General features: G+C 39.3%; 1 protein-coding gene across 1 annotated transcript in view; it reads right to left on the bottom strand.

Annotated features, from left to right (window-relative positions):
* Nucleotides 1-19,894, bottom strand: part of ARHGAP42 (Rho GTPase activating protein 42) — a 172,786-nt gene that overhangs the window by 5,329 nt on the left and 147,563 nt on the right. Inside the window, exons 18-23 of the mRNA XM_075742338.1 lie at nt 18,587-18,746; nt 15,764-15,908; nt 11,114-11,494; nt 8,759-8,915; nt 7,550-7,612; nt 85-164 (exon numbers count right to left, since the gene is read on the bottom strand). Coding sequence (XP_075598453.1) covers nt 85-164; nt 7,550-7,612; nt 8,759-8,915; nt 11,114-11,494; nt 15,764-15,908; nt 18,587-18,746 — 986 coding nt within the window. The remainder of the gene's footprint in view (nt 1-84; nt 165-7,549; nt 7,613-8,758; nt 8,916-11,113; nt 11,495-15,763; nt 15,909-18,586; nt 18,747-19,894) is intronic.

Consider the following 19,894-nt stretch of genomic DNA (forward strand, 5'->3'; position numbering starts at 1 on the left):
ATTATGCTCTCTTTATCTTGTGGATAATCAGTTCAGTTGTTTATATTTTTATTATGTAAAAAGAGAATGCAAAACTTATCTTACCATTGGAAAATATTGCCCCCTGTGGGAAAGACAGCTCATGACTATGCTCAGCCTTACAGGAATACATGGCTTTTGCTTGTCTGAAAGAAAAAAAAAAAACGGGCTTACAATAAACAAAATAACAAGCAAAAACATAAAGAAATGAAATTAAAACCTGGAAAGTGTAGGAATAATCAGTTGCACAAATATAGGATAGCAATGACTAGTTACACAGCAGTTCAGAGGAGCAAAATTATAACAGATAATAGCTCCAAGCTTACTGCAGTTAACAAGCATGTTATTCCACAAAAGAGACCAACAGCCTAGTTAGAGATTTAAACAGGAATACAATTTATAACTTTTAAAATGATTCCTTCATTCTAGTTGAAGCTGTCACTCAAATGAGTAGTGGACTGAGCTACACTGCTTGAAGCAAGTGATGGACTGCCTGGAGACAATTCAGAAGTGATCATTAAAGGTCTAAAAACATGACTTGTGAGAAAATATAAATTAGGTGTCTGGGGTGAGTTTCAGCTTCAGCCACGTAAATTTAGATGTCTATAAGCAGACTACATGCCAAGCTCAGCTGACCCTCCAGGCCTGGCTTCTGCTAGAGTTGACATCTACTTGAGAGTGCAACAAATAGCTTGTCAGGTTCCACTGCCTGTAGTGAAACCTTCAACGAAATGCTTCTTTAAATAATACCTGACATGAAGATACCTAAATGTAGACAGGTAAGTTTATGTCTCTTAATCTGTAGCTGAAAAACACTTCTATTGGTTAGAATAGTGAAGCACTGGAACTGCAAAGAATTGGAGAATCCCTGAATAAAAGAATTCCCATTACTAAAAGTTCATTAAAAAGAACAAATTAAAAAAACCCAAAATACCCAAAAATCAAAAAGCAAAAAACCCACAGATACCTGTAAAAGAACTAGTTAGATATATCATGATTCTGTCCCAGAGCAGGAGGACAACGAGTGCACCCTCAGCAAGTTTGCCGATGACACCAAGCTGTGTGGTGCAGTCGAAATGTTGGAAGGGATGCCATCCAGAGGGACCACCTGGGCCCATGCGAACTGCATGAAGTTCAACAAGGCCAAGTGCAATGGCGCAAGTGGGCCGGTGCAATCCCAAGCACAACTATAGGCTGGGCGAGGAATGGATTGAGAGCAGCCCCAAGGAGAAGGACTTGGGGGTATTGATTGATGAGAAGCTCAACGTGAGCCGGCAGTGTGCGCTTGCAGCCCAGAAAGCCAACCGTGTCCTGGGCTGCATGAAAAGAGGCGTGACCAGCAGGTCGAGGGAGGTGATTCTGCCCCTCTACTCCACTCTTGTGGGACTCCACCTGGAGTACTGCATCCAGCTCTGGGGCTCCGATACAAGAACCTGGAGCTGTTGGAATGAGTCCAGAGGAGGCCACAAAGATAATGAGAGGGCTCCTGGGAGACCTTATAGCAGCCTTCCAGTACCTAAAGGGGCCTACAGGAAAGCTGGTGAGGGACTGTTTATGAGGGAGTGTAGTGATAGGACAAGGAGTAATGGGTTTAAGCTGAAGGAGGGTCGATTTAGATTAGATGTTAGAAAGAAATTCTCTACTGTGAGGGTGGTGAGGCACCGGAACGTGTTGCCCAGAGAGGTTGTGGAGGCCCCATCCCTGGAAGTGTTGAAGGCCAGGTTGGATGGGGCTTTGGGCAACCTGGTCTAGTGGAGGGTGCCCCTGCCCTTGGCAGGGGGGTTGGAACTAGATGATCTTTGAGGTCCCTTCCAACTCATGCCATTCTAGGATTCTGTGACATGGCTTCTAGCACTATGATTCTACAAAGTACAAAATGCGGGATTGAACATGAAGATGGAAATCAGGAGTTCTCTCCATCTTTCCAGATTCCTGAGCTTTACCTTTACGTTAATTTATATACTCAAAGCAATTTTTATATGATCCATCAGTTTTTCTGAGTTTCTTTAAACTTGTGGGAAACCCCGATTATACCAAGTGAAGATGAACTTGTTGATTTCACCTTTGTATGATGTGATGGCGCATTACTGATTCAGCTTTCCTGCCACCCAGGATTTATCTCAATGACCCAGCATGTGACCTGTGGTGAAGTTTAAAATTTCTAGCATACCTTTTAAGAGGGCGTATATGCAAGTGACACATAATGTATTTTGTCTTTCCTCCCAAAATACTGAGATAACAGAGTCCTAAGTTAGATGAGTAATAGTGCCACATCATAAGCATTAGCAAAAGAAGCCTATTTTATTTTGTGCACTGCCAATGAGGCCATGGCACGTCACCTTTGGAGTTCCACACCCCCCCCGGTGAGGTTAAGCAGGGACAGACTTCCTAAAGGGAGCAGAAAGCATCCCTCTACCCTGGCCTCGTACCCCCATGCCAATCAGTACTAGCACACCATCATTCATCTGAATCTCTAAAAGGGTATGAGTGGGTGGACATGTGTGAGCTTTCCAGAAATGATTTCTCTCTCTGAAGAAAAAGCTCTGAAGCTGATTTATGACTATACCAAGTGGTGTGTTTTGCCTTCATCTTAATTAAGGGAAGAACTGATTCATCAAGGATTAGACTCTCAGGCTGAGCCTTCCAGAGGAGGTGAAAAATTCTGACTTGTGCCCTTGATATCCAAGGGCACCTTATTTTCAGGATACTGAAAACATTTCTAACTCTCAGTACTGTTATTCTGGATACATCCCCACTGCTAACTAGAACAACATGAGCACTGGATCTGTTTATCTACTTTGACTAAATGTTAGCTTGCTTTCTGGCTGGTGTGGACTGCTCTGTGTAGCATTCTTCCAAGACAACTCCTTGGTTCCTACTGTTATGAAGAACTTGCCATCTACAGTCGACAAGACAGGTGTGAAGTTTCATTATTCTACATAATACACACAAATTTATACATAATAATCTACATAATATATACTAAAATATACAGAAGATTAGATGACTTTAGGGCCATGCATAAACTAGAATTGAATTCTTTAATCTCAAGATCATTTTTCCTCAAACTCAATACAACAAAGAACATTACAGATTTCTAATTATACTGACCCAGATCGGTAACAGGCTGACAAAACAGCTATTTCCTGTGTGGCATAATCATGGATTTTACATATAAAACAGTAGAGTTACTGTTAATAATTATTATCATTGCAATGAATATAATTGGTAATGAACTTTCTAAAGCACAGGGATGATTTTGAACCTGATTAAAATGTTGCACCTCATTATTTAGTGGCATGACCATCAAGCTAGTTTCCCATGTTAAGAATGGCACATCTGAGTAATACTGTGACAAAATACACTTAAGGCAATAATAAAACAGAACAGCAATATTTCAATGATGTGAGGCAGAATTATTTAAGTTGTTCTGGAAATATGACATGTTTTTTATTGCACTTATAAAAAGTTAAGAAAATAAATGCAATTTTCTCCTATATTCTCTTATGTTTACTAAACTATTCGGTTTTCAGCTTCCAATTTTACCTGATCCAAGTGCATTTACCTTAAAAGTAAAAAGAGGATAAGAAAACATGGACTCTGAATTGCTCAGTTCTGGAAAGAGAAAGCTTCCCAGCATTTGACATTTAGACAGATACACAAACACAAGGTACAAAGAAGCCAGTTTCTCAAAAGCTCATGAATTACAGGATTCTTCCCTGACACAGAGTAATTACATCCCAGTGTTATCTACAAACTGTGTGTGATGGTATAATGAGAAACAGATTCTAAGAATATTTACTCATAATTCTGGAGCAATTCTCAAGCCCCTGGTTATTGCCTCCACATGCGATTTGATTACTTAGGTTCTCGTATTTGTTATTACTCACTTCAACTCTATCCAGCTAGAAGCATTAGCAATTAAAAGGGCTTGAAGATTCTTGGGCATTTTTTTGGTGTGTGATTATGAAAATGGCCATTCTTACTTATGGTGTTAATGCTGTCCTCCCTACAAACAAGGCTGTTTGTTAAAAAGCATGTGATAACATCACCATTGTGTATTATGGTTCTCTTAAGATGATGCTAACAATCTGAGAAGAGTGTGATTCATGTTGTTTAATGCAGAGAAAAAAAAACCCATCAGAAAATGTTACCCTCATTTCCTAGAAGTTCCTCCTTTCCATGACTTTACTGGATAGACTCCAGATGAGAAAAAATGCATTTTCCCTTTCCCTGCTTTTTATTACGTTTGTTTTGAGCCAATAATGATGAACTTATACTGGCAGTCAAAGGGTCAGTACTCATCAGATCATAAATTATTTTGCTGATTACATGCAGTCAACAACACCTGAGGCCCTTCAAATAACAACAACAATAATAATAATGATAATGATATAAACAAGCTTTAAAACTATGCTCCTGCCCTAATGAGTTTTCAGTCTAGCAAGACAAAGCCAGAAGAGGAACGAATGAGGCAAAACACATGAATCTCTCTCAGATGACTCATCAGTTAATATTATCCTTCAGGAGGGAGAAAGGTTTATAGACTCCTGGAGATGGGAGCTGAGCTTGACTGAGTAGAAAACTGGTCTGGGCAAGGCATTCCAGGTGTTTAAGGAAATGTAATGTATAGCATGAAAATAAAACCAGAAGAATGACTGGGAAAGGGTATTCAAACAAACGGTTGGAAGGGGAGCATGGGTCTACAGGGGTTCATACCGTCAGCCTACTCCTATTAAAGTCCCAGCCCAGCACCTAGAGATCCTGCTGCCAAGCCAGAGCTGTTTGCTGTCACCAACTCCTCCTTCCTAGGTATTCTTTTCTAATGAAAATCTTTCTTCTTATGATGCAGTTTCTCACTTTATGTGAGAAAATTACTTTCTGTGTACCTCTAAATCAAAGTCAAGAAAACATAGAGTCAGGGATTATGTGTTGGTGCATTTTTGTACAGAAGCTGCAATAAAGAGACCTCAGGCCTTACTAACACTGTTTGATAACTGCAATATCTGTGAAAGCAGTAAGAAAATTCCTTCGCCTCTTGCAAGTATATACTAGATTAGCCATAGGGATTGGTCTCAGCGTACACAGTAGCTTAATACCACAGTCTAGGAGATAGATGATTAATAAACTTGAACTCAGGAGGGAAGGAATGGGAAGACTGAGAAGTCAAAGTAATTCTGAAATTGGAAAAAGAGAGTGCAGGCTGGACAGGGCACAACATTTTGGTCTTCCTTGTCCAATCCCAAAACACGTACTGTGGCCTCTCATGCACTTTTTGACTAAAAGAAATCCATTCAAACTGGTGGCGCGATGGGAGGCATGTTCTTATGTATACAAGGAGACAAAACAGCCAGGTCAAATAATGTCCCAGCATTAAAAAAAAAAAAAAAAAAAAAGTCACACACACACTTATTACAGATATTACATTATACAAAGTATATATACAAAGGGTTGCAAAGACTACTTGGAAGAAGGAATTAAGTAAGAACAGGCCACTGCGGTAGTAAAGCATCGCGTACAAAATTATCTGCTGCAATACAGATGTCAATGTGAGACTGCAAAGCCATATAGGTACTTTTGATCTACCTACTGTACAAACGACCACAACAGGCAACAGATGCTTCAAGTAGGAATGAAGTTACTTAGACACTATAATGCATAGGTAAGCATTAGTTATAAAAATAACTAAAAAATAGTTATTTTTAGCAGGGTAAATTACCCCTGCTAAACACTATCTTGACGAGTATTTCTGTTGTCAAACCAGACAGCTTAGAAATAGTTTCTCTGCCTTACACTCTGTCCTGCATATATTCATTAGATAGTAGAGTTATGAACTCAGAAGGCATTTCTACTGGTTGGATCAAGATGTAATTACCATGATTTCTACATAGTTCAGAGCAAAAAAAGACTATCCAAAGGTTTTAAATCAGCCTTCATGTGTATAATATGCATGAGAGGTAAATAAAAGCTGGCTCTGAATTGCAAAATCTTACTCAGACTTGAGCAGCACTATAAGAACAGCTGAGCTACTTCTTATTTCTTCCTCATTTTGCCTGCTGACCTCTCGTTTTCTATTCTCCTTGCTACTGTTGCTCTTCTGCTTTCTTATGAAGGCTGAAGTAGAGTAGCTATTAAGCCTTTCAGCGTTTTCAGCTTTGTTATCTGCTCTCCATATCCATTATCAAACTGCTACATTTTTCCTTTGTGAGATTTTTGCTTCTTACATGCTTTTTATATACAGATACAGATGGTACAGGCTCTGAGGAAACAACAGGGGAGAGTTTACAAGAAGGGAGCAATAGAAAGTAAGAGAAGGAACACTGGTGGAGGTGAAATGATGCAGGACTGCTGAACCAGTCATCACTCTCAGCTTAGGGCACTGGCTTAAGAACCGTTCAGTCTCTTCATTTATACTGTTCTTCCTTAAATTAACACCCTGCTGTTTTTATCTCCCTGTCCCCCCTGCCACCCTCTTTTTTGGTCACCTCACAGTTCATGTACTACAAAAAACAAGAACAGCCTTGATTTATGTAAGCTGCTTCTCTTGAACAAAATCAGTGAGCTTTTGCAGGTCAGCGTTCTCTTTCTCGCCCCTGCTAGATCTGTCAAATGACAGCCGTATTCCACTGCTGCACATCTCAGCACACGTTGGCATCTTTGTTTACAGCTGTGCTACTTTAGATTACTACTTTTGGATTCATGGATTAACATTTTTTATTCTTCCTATTGCTTGACAGTTCCTGGTATCAGTGAGTAAAATGATGGCCAAAAGGTAAGTTCTGCCTCAAAGAACTTGAAATAGAAGGACTGTGAAAAGAGAGATAGACTTTTTCCCATATCCATTTATTTGACTGTGTTAGCCTATTAATTGTAGGCTGTTTAGTAATGTATGGAAGATACTGCTTCCTAGACGAACACTTACCAGAACATTCTAACTTAATACAAGAATGAATCAAATCCACCAAATAAATGCATGCAATTGTAAATAAAATGTAAATAATTCCTGCTGCACACTACTGAGAAGAAAGAGCCACAGTTTCTGCGGGCAGATACTGAGGCATGGAAGGTGTGATGGCAAAGACAGGAATCTTGATCAAGTTAATTCTGAACTTTCTAAAGCAGCTGTTACTTAGGACTTGCCTTACTGAGAAAATTACCATAAACTAGTATTCTTGCTACGCTGCTGAAAGCATGTATATACACACAGCTGCATGGAGTAAGTACAGCACCCTCATCCTAATTTAAATCCTGTTAATTTTCTCTTGTAGCTGTGTCCTTAAGCAGATCATTAACCCGAGCATCTCTCACTGCAATTCCCCCAGGTGACAGAATAGCCAGACAGGCTGCTATTCTCTATTAGATTTAGTTTTCTTCTGGAGAAAGGATAAGTTTAATAAACCACAAAAATTTTGCATGCCACATGATGCTGTCCAAAAGACACAGAACAAAGCTCTAACACTTCCATTTCAGTCTTTGCAGCCAGAGAAACAGAAAGGATTTTACAAATTGTTAAATACTATGAAGCACTTACCGTCCTGAAGAAACTTGTTTAAGTGAACCAGCACTTTCGAACAACTGGGCTCTCGCAGCCACTCTGAAAATAAAGCACCACCTTGCTTTATACTTTGCCCATTAATAAACCAGACTACTTTCACTTTTAATCATCTAAAGACATGGATACATTTTCAAAAATTGTTTTAATTTTTCACTTAGAGAAACAGAGGAAATTCAACAGCTGAATTTAAGTCCCTATTCAGCAGAACTCTTATGGGCTTAACCTAATTGGGCCTGACTTCTACATGGTCTAGTGCCTTACTGAGTCATCAAGAGAAATCTCAACATCCTATATTTAAAATTATACTCATGGATGGCCAATAGATATATCAGAAATGCTTCTACTGCCAGTCTGTCCCTATCAGGCTGGAGCTCTGAGCTGTGCAGGATTCTCTGTTTAAGGCAGAACAGTCTGTGAAATCACTACAGTGATCCCTTCCAGTTTAAAAAGTAGAGAGGCTGAACGGAATCCTGCAGTATTCGGAGAATTTGGTGCTCTGCAGATCTTGAAATCACTTGTTCATGGGGACAGAGAAATTCTGAGTCAAAGTCAGGATTACAGCAAAGATCTTCTGACTCTTAAGTTTGTGCTAAAAGTACTGAGAAACATTGCCAACCCAATTCTCAACAAGCTAAATTAGAACCTCTATTACTTAGAACTATCCTCCTCTCAACATATGCCTCCTGGCCAAAAAACCCAAACCAACCTGTTAGAAAAAACCAAAGATATCAACTATTTAACATGCAGCAAACGAAGAAATTTCAGAACAGAATTTTGGGGGTTTTTTTTGCCTTTCTCCAGTTTTGGACTTACACAAATAAGATCTGATGATCTTCTTGACATAAAGAACAGTAAATAGCATCTATGCTCCTTGAAACATTAAATTCCAGAAGAACCAGAGATAATATTACTTATCACTTTCCAAAGATACATTTCTTTATTGTAGACCTTATCTGTGGTCTAATGGAAGTCAATGGGACTCTTTCAACTGACTCCATCAGACTTTGTGCCATGTCTCCTTTGTTTACAATTTTAATGAAGCTAGATAAATAATTGACAAGTATAGAAATATTCAAATCAAGTATTCATGGATGCTTTTTCAACTACTAATGTACCTCTCTGGGATCACTTTATAGTAGACAATACCGTAGCAACACAAATCTGCAAAGGGCCTTGATGACTTACACAGATCCTGGTCTTTGATAGCCATTACTTGACGCGGTATCTAATCTTAATCTCCTGCACATTTTGGGAGGCAAATCAGGGTTTGGTGGAACCTTTGGTGTATCTTTGGTATCTGTTGAAGATAAGCTCTGTATAGATCCACTGCAGCTTTTGTTCCCTAAAGAAAACAACCAAATTACAGGGAATATTAAAGCTAATTTGAACTTGTTTCACAACATGTGTAACATGCAAAACAAAATGTTTGTTCTTTTTCTGTTTTGTTTTGTGGTTTTGGTTGGGTTTTTGTTGTTTGTTTGTTTTGTTTTTTTTTTTTTAAAGAGGCAAAATAGGTAGAGAAAGTACTTACTAAGACAGAGAAGAAATGGCCTTTCAGGCAGAAAGACAGGAGAAAAGGACCACCAGCAAGACTGAAGAAATGCCTTTAAAAAGGCTAAAAAATTACATTATACTTAAATGGCTAGTCATTAAAAGAGATAATAAAAGCAATATTTATAAAGTAGTACACTGTATGGAATTGTAGAAAAAAAATCATGTTAGAAGGGATCTCAGGAAGTCACCTAGTACAAATTCCTCCTCAAAGCAGCACCCACTATGAAATCAGATCACATTCATTTGTAAGAGTTAATATGTCAGTATCCACAGAACCTTCATGCAGTTTAAAAAACAACTTAGAAATTAATGATTATGAGTTGCCAAAAACAATTGCTACTGTAACATGATAAAACAAATCTATAGCTGTACAGACTGCATTGCACACAAAAAAAAGTCCTTTTAATGAATACAAGGCATGGTCACACATGTCCTTTAAGCTGACCTATCTGTGGACTGCTGCCTTATTTGCATATACTTCTGTGTTTCATTATTCCCACGAACAATAGATGCTTAATAATGGTTTAGAAGCTGTCATAATATAAAGAGATCCCAAAATATAAAAACATTACCTGTATTATTAATATTGTTATTCCATAGTATCATTCCATATTATAAATTATTGTTAATGATGAGAATTATTATTCTACATTATTAATACTGTTAATAGAACACTAATTCATATCTGGAAGTCTTAAGAAGAAGCTTGTACACTCCATGGGGAGCGGAGGGGAGAGAACTTTCTTAAACTTTCAGGACTGCACATAACCACACATTTACCCTACCTGTACTACTGCTATTACTTATACTATTGACAGTCCAGTGGCAAACGCAGCACTCGCACTCAGTGCACTGGGGCTCATTGTTTCAGCGCTGGCTGTTAATCTTCATAATCCAAACCACTGCAAATATATTTCAAGAAAGTGTATCTTCTAAAGTAATTTCCATATAGCTGTCAATATAGTGCAATATCACCTCTTGTACTCACAGAGGTACAGCAAGGGTTCACAGGCATTCCAGCTAACTTAGCATTTAGCAGAACTGTCTAAATTAACTGTGTTTAAGCTTCTCTGTCTTGTAAGGAGCCTTATCTACAGGCTTATTTGGAACACAGGGTCAGCTTAGGTGCTCTGAGGGTGTTCTTCGAAGCAGCATCTTTCTTTGAACAGGATGACTGGCGTCCTAACCTGTGCACTGACATTGGATTCCTAAAGTTGGCTTTGCAAACTTGTGGTTGTTCTTGCACATCATGTCCATATACAGGACCATTCAGCCACAATCTTGTGTTCAAGCTAATCCACGTGCACTACTAGATAACAAACCATGCGAGTAGGGCAGAATGAAGCAGCCATTCCATCAGCAGAGTTTCAGACACACATTTCATGCTGAGGATTACCTTTTTATCCCATCTGTCCAGTCCTATCTCAACTAAAGGCATTGATGGTAAAAACCGTAACTAAAAAAAAAAAAACCAACCCAACAAAACAAACTATCTTTCCTTCAGTCTCCTACTTCAGCCAATTTAAGAGATGCAGTTGTCAAAAAAACAAAAAGCAGGCACACCGACAAGGAATGACAGAATTGTTATTTACTACATATGTTAAGCCTAGTGCTTTGTAAATTTAAATGCTAGCTTTGATCAGTATCAATCGTGTTGCAAGGATTCACTCCTCTGACGCAGTGATAAACCATAGCTACCAACTGTTCTTATAAACCCACAATCTCCTTACGAGTCAGTGGTCTAGATGAGGCATAGCAGGATAGAGAGTACTCTAAATTCTGAGAAACACTTTTAAGCTGTGTGAACTGTACGGGTAACAAACAATGGAAATATCTCAGAAGCAGCTTGAAAACTGAAAGCACATACCACAAAAATTAAAAAAATAAACAGAAAAGATTAATGAATATTGTTAGCTTTCTGATGCAGCTCTTGTTTTCTGATGTGTCACAGTAAACACTGATGTCCTATAAGACCTTGGAAATTACCTTCACCTGATGGAATTGATCTAAGGGAAGATGCTGAAGACCTTTTCAGCCCAGACAGACTGTAAGAACTCTTTTTGGTCAGGTCTGTTGGTGGAGAGGCATTCTCTGGTCCAGTGACCGAAGCTACACTTTGGCAGTCTGACTCCACATCTGTTTTGGTTGCATCCTCCTTTGATGAGGATTCTGGACTTGTAGTCCAGAGGCCTGAACTCTTCTGGCCATTAGAAGAAGGGGGAGAGGCAATCCATGGAATCCCTCCTGATTTCTCCCTGGGCTGCGAGGGCGTGCATTTGGTAGTGCTGTTCTGCTCGGAGGAGTGAGAAGAGAGAGATTCAATGCTGCCCATGGGAGTGCTGTCTGGGCTACTGCTGTACGAGTCACCTAGGGAGGAGGGAGGGGAGGGGAGAGAGAGGGAAACAAATAATTACATTTTCTAATCATGTGCATTTCTCTCATGCCACCTTTAGCCCTTTCAATCCTACCTGTCATAAAATTCATTAATCTGTGGATTCAGAAGCAGTGATTCTTAAGACAAAATAGCTATTTAGTTACTCTAAGTTTCACACATATTTCTATTTTGAACCTGGAACAGCTGCAATTTGTGGATATTTCTTTAGAGCTGATGAACATAATGGGCTACAGGCTAAACCATTTTGCAAAAAAAGTTTGCATTTTCAAATAACTACTTGCAATATAAACATCTTCAGGAAATTCAACAGTTACAATGCTGCAATATCTTTGTGGAGGAGCCACAAAAGTGAGGTGCCATGCTGGACTTTGTTCTCACCAACAAGGAGGGACTGGTGGGGAATGTGAAGCTCAAGGGCAGCCTTGGCTGCAGTGACCATGAAATGGTGGAGTTCAAGATCCTCAGGGCAGCGAGAGGGGTGCACAGCAAGCTCACTACCCTGCACTTTAGAAGAGCAGACTTGGACCTCTTCAGGGATCTGCTCGGTAGAATACCATGGGACAAAGCCCTGGAAGGAAGAGGGGCCCAAGACAGCTGGCTAATATTCAAGGGTCACCTCCTCCAAGCTCAGCAGCGATGCATCCCAACAAAGAGGAAATCAGCCAAAACCACCAAAAGGCCTGCACGGATGAACAAGGAGCCCCTAACAAAGTCAAACACAAAAAGGAAGCCTACAGAGAGTGGAAGCAAGGGCAGGTAGCCTGGGAGGAATACACAGAAACTGTCCAAGCAGCCGGGGATCAGATTATGAAAGCTAAAGCCTTGATAGAATTAAATCTGGCCAGGGACATCAAGGGCAACAAGAAAAGCTTCTATAGGTGTGTCAGTGATAAAAGGAAGACTAGAGAAAACGTGGGCCTCCTCCGGAATGATATGGGAGACCTGGTTACCTGGGATATGGAGAAGGCTGAGGTACTCAATGAATGTTTTGCCTCAGTCTTTACCAGCAAGTGCTCGAGCCACACCACCCAGACCTCAGAAAGCAAAGGCTGGGACTGGGAGAATGAAGAACCGCCCGCTGTAGTAAAAGATCAGGTTTGATAATAACTAAGGAACCTGAAGGTGCACAAGTCCAGGGGGCCTGAGGAGATGCATCTGCGGGTCCTGAGGGAAGTGGTGGATGAAGTTGCTAAGCCACTCTCTATCATATTTAAGAAGACATGGCAGTCTGTTGAAGTTCCCACTGACTGGAAAAGGGGAAACATAACCCCCATTTTTTAAAAGGGAAGAAAGGAAGACCTGGGGAACTACAGGCTCGTCAGTCTCACCTCTGTGCCCGGCAAGATCATGGAGCAGATCCTCCTGGAAACTATGCTCAGGCACATGGAAAATAAGGAGATGATTGGTGACAGCCAACATGGCTTCACGAAGAACTGCAGCCCGTGGGAAGGACTCACATTGGAGAAGTTCATGGAGGACTTTCTCCCATGGGAGGGACCCCACGCTGGAGCAGGGGCAGAGTGTGAGGAGTCCTCCCCCTGAGGAGGAAGGAGCAGCAGAGACACCGTGTGATGAACTGACCACAAGCCCCATTCCCCGTCCCCCTGTGCTGCTTGGGGAAGGAGGGAGAGAAATTGGGAGTGAAGTTGAGCCCGAGAAGAAGGGAGGGATAGGGGGAAGGTGTTTATAAGATTTAATTTTATTCTTCATTACTTGACTCTGATTTGATTGGTAATAAATTAAATTAATTTCCCTGAGTTGAGTCTGTTTTGCCCGTGATGATAATTGGTGAGTGATCTCTCCCTGTCCTTATCTCGACCCAGGAGCCTTTCATTATATTTTCTCTCCCCTGCCCAGCTGAGGAGGGCAGTGACAGAGCGGCTTTGGGGGATATCTGGCCTCCAGCCTGGGTCAGCCCACCACAACAGCATAAAACCGGAGTGCAAATTCCAAGTGTTTTTGGAACATCACAAGAATAGCATCGAAGACCAATTCTTCACATGCACTTCAAAAACCTGAAAGTACCCAACAAATTTGAGAAACATTCCCTATCAAACATTACCTATAATCAGGCTCTTTGTACTGATCTTACTTCCAATAATCTTTTGCAACAGAATGTGGAAATAGTCTAATGAAATTATACAATGATATAAAGGTAGGACCACTCATTGGAACTGAGGAAGGGCCGGGCTATAATACAGTGAGGCCTGAATTATCTTGAAGACTGGATTCAGTCTAGTGAGTCATACATTGGTTTCTAGTAGGACTTGTTCCCAAAAGCGAGGATATATAATTAACAAATTTCACAAGAAGTACAGAATACATATTCTTCAATTACACAATAGTTATAAGATACCAACATGACACAGCTGCTTTTGCTGCCAGGTGTTTCAATATCTTTGGCAACAACTGACCATAACCTCACACAGTATTACAGATAAGGTCACAAATCCCAGTGCCTTGCATAGTGGACCTGACAACAGTAGTGCCACTGGTACAATAATCTGAAATATTCTGCCCATTTCTGGCCAGAATTCTGGTATTCCAGATTAGATTGTCCCCCATCTCGCCCCTTTACAGACCATTAGTCCCTTGAAAATTGCAAGATTGGCTGAAGTCTGTATTTGTCAGATACTTTTTCTATCATTTTCTATCATTCCCTACCGTTTGAAACCTATATCTCATTTTTCATGCCATACAGAATTCCTTAATTTCTTGCAGTATAGTTAAATGTCTGTGCTTCATTTCAATGATGACTTAAAACCATCTAGTACTTCAGAAATTGCTATTGCTAGAAGCTGAGGCGCTCTCTTGCCTGTCTCCGGCCACACTTAAAGATATTTGGTAAGGAGAACACCTCTGCTCCTGCCTCAGCCTTCCAGACACAAGTGAGATCTTAACTGGAACCTGCGGAAGCACATGCTGAGCTTGAGCTAATAAGCAAAGCACAAGTGGAAAGCTCTCGGGTCAGACCTAGTTCCAATCAAGCCACCAGCACAAGATGTGTCTCAATGAAAAAGCGTGAGCTTGCATACGCTCTGCAAAATACTTGCACAGAAATGCCCCTTTTTTATGCTGACATTCATTCATTGCAGTTGCACAGTGAAAAACAGTTGAAACTTGCCCATTTTGTCTTCTGGTGAATGTAACTGATGGTTCTTCTGCAACTTCCTACTCGGGATCCCATGCCATTCACACTGGCAATCAATGTGCAGGCAACTATTGCTCTCATTTAGTATTTAAACTCTCACTGGCAGGAATCATATACATCAAACATAAACCTATGGAACATGCAGCACCTGTGCAAGAGTATACTGAGGATACATTTCCTAACATTACAGACTTAATTACTACAGATCCTCAATAACAGGTGAGCCTTAACTGTGGATTAATTTACTGTACCAGTTTCATGTAAATCTCCTTGAGGAACCAAGGGACACAGAAGTTCTTCTGAAAGTCTGTTGCAGTACTGGAGCTGTTAAAAACTTAATCTTTGCTAAAGTTTCAATACTTCTTAATGGTACAGCCAATAAGAAAAAAAGTGACGGCCCACTAGATGAAAATGAATGAAGCGAAACTTTTTAATAGTCACATCTACATGAAAATGAATAAGCATTCTAAGCAGCAATTAATTATAAACATAACTCCCTGCTGTTAAACAGTAAGCCATATGATAAGTATACTGTTTCTCCCAAAAATATCAGAGTTTGTTTCTATTCCAAAAAAACCTGACAAAGTTTCAGTGGTTTTGGCAGCCTCAGCAGTGGCTGACTTTGAACCAATGACCACAGTTTCATGCATGTGAAAAAAGCCAAGTAATGGTTTTCATCTCCTGACCTTGACTGAATTATATTTGTTACAGGAGGAGAGGAAAGATTCTATTTACAGTTTCCCACCCTTAATCATCTTACAAGCAAATGAGGTGAACTTCATATAATGAACTTCTGAGTTTCAAAGCAGACTACATTTAGATTAGAATATAAAGTCTACTCTAAATGATTTTTGAACACAGTATGCAGTATAAGACTTGCCTAAAACCAAACATCCTGCCTCACCTGAGAGAAGCAAGGAATGCAGTCATTCAACACTGCGGCTATGACTCACAGAGGTTCAAAAGCTGATGAAACCCCACATGTTATGCTTATAATTATTGGAATACAATACCTATTGGATATTATTCAGGCAAGTTAAAAGACAAGACATAAAAAAGGAAGATAACCAGTCAATAACGACAAACTTACTGTCAGGATCTGCTAGACACGGTGTATATCTTCCTTTGGGTTTACGTGAACCTGTAGAGAGACAAATTGCTCTTGTCCTTCTTGAACCTGATCGGGACTGAGGTTGGGGAAGAGGAATATTGGGGTCTGGTGCAGTGTGAAATATCTGCGTGATTAAAAGAACAAAAGGGAAAAAAGTCATAAACAATAGAGGTACTCTTACACTTCCATTATTAATCCATTTGTTTTCCTCAGCATTGTGCCTGAAATTAATGTTGTAATAGTCTCACACATTTCAAAAGAGTAAATTCACAGAATATAAACTTTGGTCTGATCTCATTTTACAGTCCAAGAACCACAAAACTGAGCTGTACTTAAAATTTATACTAATTATATAAAAATATTTGTTTAAATAGTTTTATTTTCTAGTCCCTGTTAAGAAGTGCTTAACAGTCTAAATTGTAAAACATGCAAAAGGTGCTTACTACTAATCCTGCACAAGAAGTAATATATTTTTTAAATATTATGAAAAGATTGTATTTTTTCTCTTTGTTTCTGTGAATGCTTTTGTATAGAAATGTGTCATAATCATAACTTATTACAATCCAGTTGTTAATTCAGAAAATCACTTTATTTTGCCAAACAAGCCAAGTTTGATGAGGAACATCTTTACGTTTGGAGCATTTCCTGCTTTTTATCACTGGTCAATTTTGCACTTCATTGCTGCAGAAAAAAAATCAATTTTTTATGGGTATCTGACTTCTGCGATCTGACACAGGCACACATGAGGTTTTAAAGAGCTTGTTGCTGATAAGTTTGGCAAGTCTGCCAGCAAGGACAATGAAGAAGGTCCAGTAATTTGGTTGACTTTCATTTGTATCACCTGTTCTGCAATATCCAAGACACATGCAGCTGAGGTCTTGAAAGACCCTAAAAACCTTCTTGGATACTTCTAGTAAAAATGATAATTGCCTTGGAGGATGACCAAAGCAAAAAATATAACAAAAAAATTTGCAAGTTTTCATTCCAGATCTTCTTTCTCACTTATTCCTCATAGTGTAGACTGTAAACTCTACTGAGTATCTCTTATGGCATTCTGTGGAACGAAGTGGAATTAGTTCTGTGGAATGGAAAAGAGGTTTTACAGAGAAAGATTGCCTGAATAAGCTACTGAAGGAATCAGAAGTGTCCATCCTCCACAGGGCCAAGTGTTGTAGGTTAAATACCATCCAATGCCAAAATAAGTCTCTGCAAAGATTTCTGGACCCTCTATCAATAGGGAAGTCCCAGAAGAGGATGAAGGGAACAATGAAAAGATATTTCCATGCCATTCACAGAAGTGGAAGAAAGCAAATATACTTCCACGGTAGAAAATACTTTAATGGACATCTTGAGATGCTCTTGAAGTACATTAATACTGTATTAGGCATTAGTGAGTAGCACACCAACACAAAAACATGTCTGTAGACAGAGAAATAGAGCAAGGGTGACTTTGGTTGTGCAGCCATGGTCTTTGTACTGAATGAGCATGTAATTTTCTGGAGGGGAAATTCAGTGTTGGAAACATGTAATACATATGGTTTGGAGTTACAGCCAAGGAGGCTACCAGTATCACACCAATTTTAAGGAGTTCCTGTGAAATATAAACTGATGATACCTAGTGGTACTGTCAGTACTTACTGACCAACCACTGCAAGGGATCTTGGTATTGACTGGGAACTGCCCCTTAGCCGAGTAACGTGAAATGGAAGAAACACAAAGTTTTTTCACTTTGTTTTGTTAGTCATCAGAGAAGGTGATATATATATCAAAAGAAGATCCCTGAAATAAAATTTCTTCTGATGAGCAAGTAAAGGAGGTCTTGACTGTTCTGCTGAGTTCTTAAATCAGTAAGTTTAAAATAAAATAAAATCTGAGGAGGCTTTTCAGTGAAGCTGATACCTGCAATGATAGTGACTGAAAGCATTTCAGATTTCATGGATTTTCTTTCTCAAGCCCTGAAACAGCTTATTCAGTGTTCCAGGAAAGAGTCTGAGATGGACCTTTCTTGTCACTGGTCTCTTTGGGGAAAACAAAATAAACTAGGCAGTTACAGACATGCCTTTCTTCAAAGAAAAAGAAGTACATAGAGAAGTTTGTGTGTTTCAGAGTATTCAAGAACTTTTAAATCACAAAGACATGATAAGCTTAAAACCTGTAACTGGGAATAAAACCTCTCCTTTTGCTGTTTTACTTTTCATCTAGTATCTACACAAATGAAAAATGACACACCGCACAGAAATGGGGAATTCGGCTGGGAATCCACACTGATGCTGCTCATGAAAAGAGGAACTGAAGGATGGCTGGGTTTCATGGGTTTCATGCAATTGGGTTTTATGACATTAGGAGGAACTAGATCTCCACTGTGCAACTGGTGTATTCCCAAAGGACAGCAATGGTCAGAAGGACTGACCTGATGCACTCAGAAGAGAATCCATACATTCACCCAGAGTGAAGCTCCATACACTGCTAGCATGAGAGAGATGGAGGAGCTGGGAGCAAAGTTATGACCTTCTCATTCTGTTTCTAGATATAAGAAGGACACAGCAATCTTCAGAAAGCAACTGAAGATTCAGAGCAACTCCTTCAAAGCATGGGAGATTATGCTTTGGATCTGTGCCTTGCACAGCCACAAATCACTTGCTAGGAATACAGATCCATAGCATGGAGTGGGAAAAATGTATTCTTTCTATCAATGGCCTTCTACAAATACTGGATTTCTTATTCTTAAGTACTTAATGATGGTAATGAAAATGAGATCTTAGTTCCACTTCATCACAAAACAGTCAGATAATGTCTTTCTACCTTTTCATAATGCTCTATCAGAATTTCAACGACGATATTCTGAAACTTAATGTTCATCATAGCAGCCACGGTTTCTTCTTGGGCTCTCATCAGAGTTGGTCCAAAGATAACACCAAGGTTGGATACAGTCATTAGATTTTGCTGACTGTGTAATGATACCCTTTAAATGAACACAAACAATATGCAATTAAATTGTTGTGCTAAACTACAATTCCAACAGGCAAAAACCTGTTAAGACTACTTCTTTAACAAGATCCCAAGTTCATGCCTCCCCTTTAAAAACATTTTTAAAACTTTCACTTTTACTAGAGTCAAAATACAGTGTAATACAACTACTGTATTTCTATTAAGGCTCCTATCCTGCAATAACTTAATGGATAATAAGCACATCTTCCTAAAGTATTTAAGTTCCTGACATAACTGACATGGAAAAGCAGCTATCTTTGAAGGTCTCCACAGAGAGATCCAGACCATCTGAAGTTTACAAGTCTTAGGGTAGTCACATATTTCTCACCAATGATTATACAGGAACTTAAATACTTGATGTTGGATTCACTGAAAATACTATGTGATAACAGAGGTCAACCATATACCTTAGCTTTCATTAAAAGAAAGAATCTTAGTTACTGAAAACACCTAAATTGCAATAGGATCTCTTTATTAATATGTTGAAAACACATATCAATGGGGGATCAATAGGGTCAATGGGGTCAGTGAAATCATTGGTTTTGTGGTATAGATAACACTAGATGATCATAATGACATCTTCTGCCTTTAAAATCTATTAACATTTTACTTCTATATATTCGGTTATTGCTTACTGTATCTTTTCTGTAATTTTTTTCTTAATGTAGAATTCAGAAACTTAGTTTTTCCAACAATTTATCAGATATTAAAATGAAAACCATCAATCAGTAATCCTCAATGCCCCTTTTCTCTCCTTATTCATAAGATTTGCCAAATAAAAACTGTATCATCATAAATCCTTCAAAATAACTGCCAGTGACTCCCCAGTCACAGCTGCCCTATTGCCTCATGTCTGAGAAATATGCCAAGTCAAGATTTTATAATTGCCTTAATGCTTAATTTTACTGATTCTGCTACCAAATAGAGTCAGTTATTGAGGCAGTTGTTCACATTTGCCTTTTCATTGCTATCTGCTACCATTGTCTAGCTGAGCATTTTTAGCCATTTCCTACATAATTAAAATAACTCTTGTACCTTTTAAAATTAAGACACAGCAAAATCTATAAAATACTGGAAGACTAGCAGGTAGGAGCAAACTTTATCTTCTGCTTTTCTCTGACA

Source organism: Balearica regulorum, chromosome 1, assembly GCF_011004875.1.
Source record: "Balearica regulorum gibbericeps isolate bBalReg1 chromosome 1, bBalReg1.pri, whole genome shotgun sequence".
Classification (NCBI taxonomy): Eukaryota; Metazoa; Chordata; class Aves; order Gruiformes; family Gruidae; genus Balearica; species Balearica regulorum.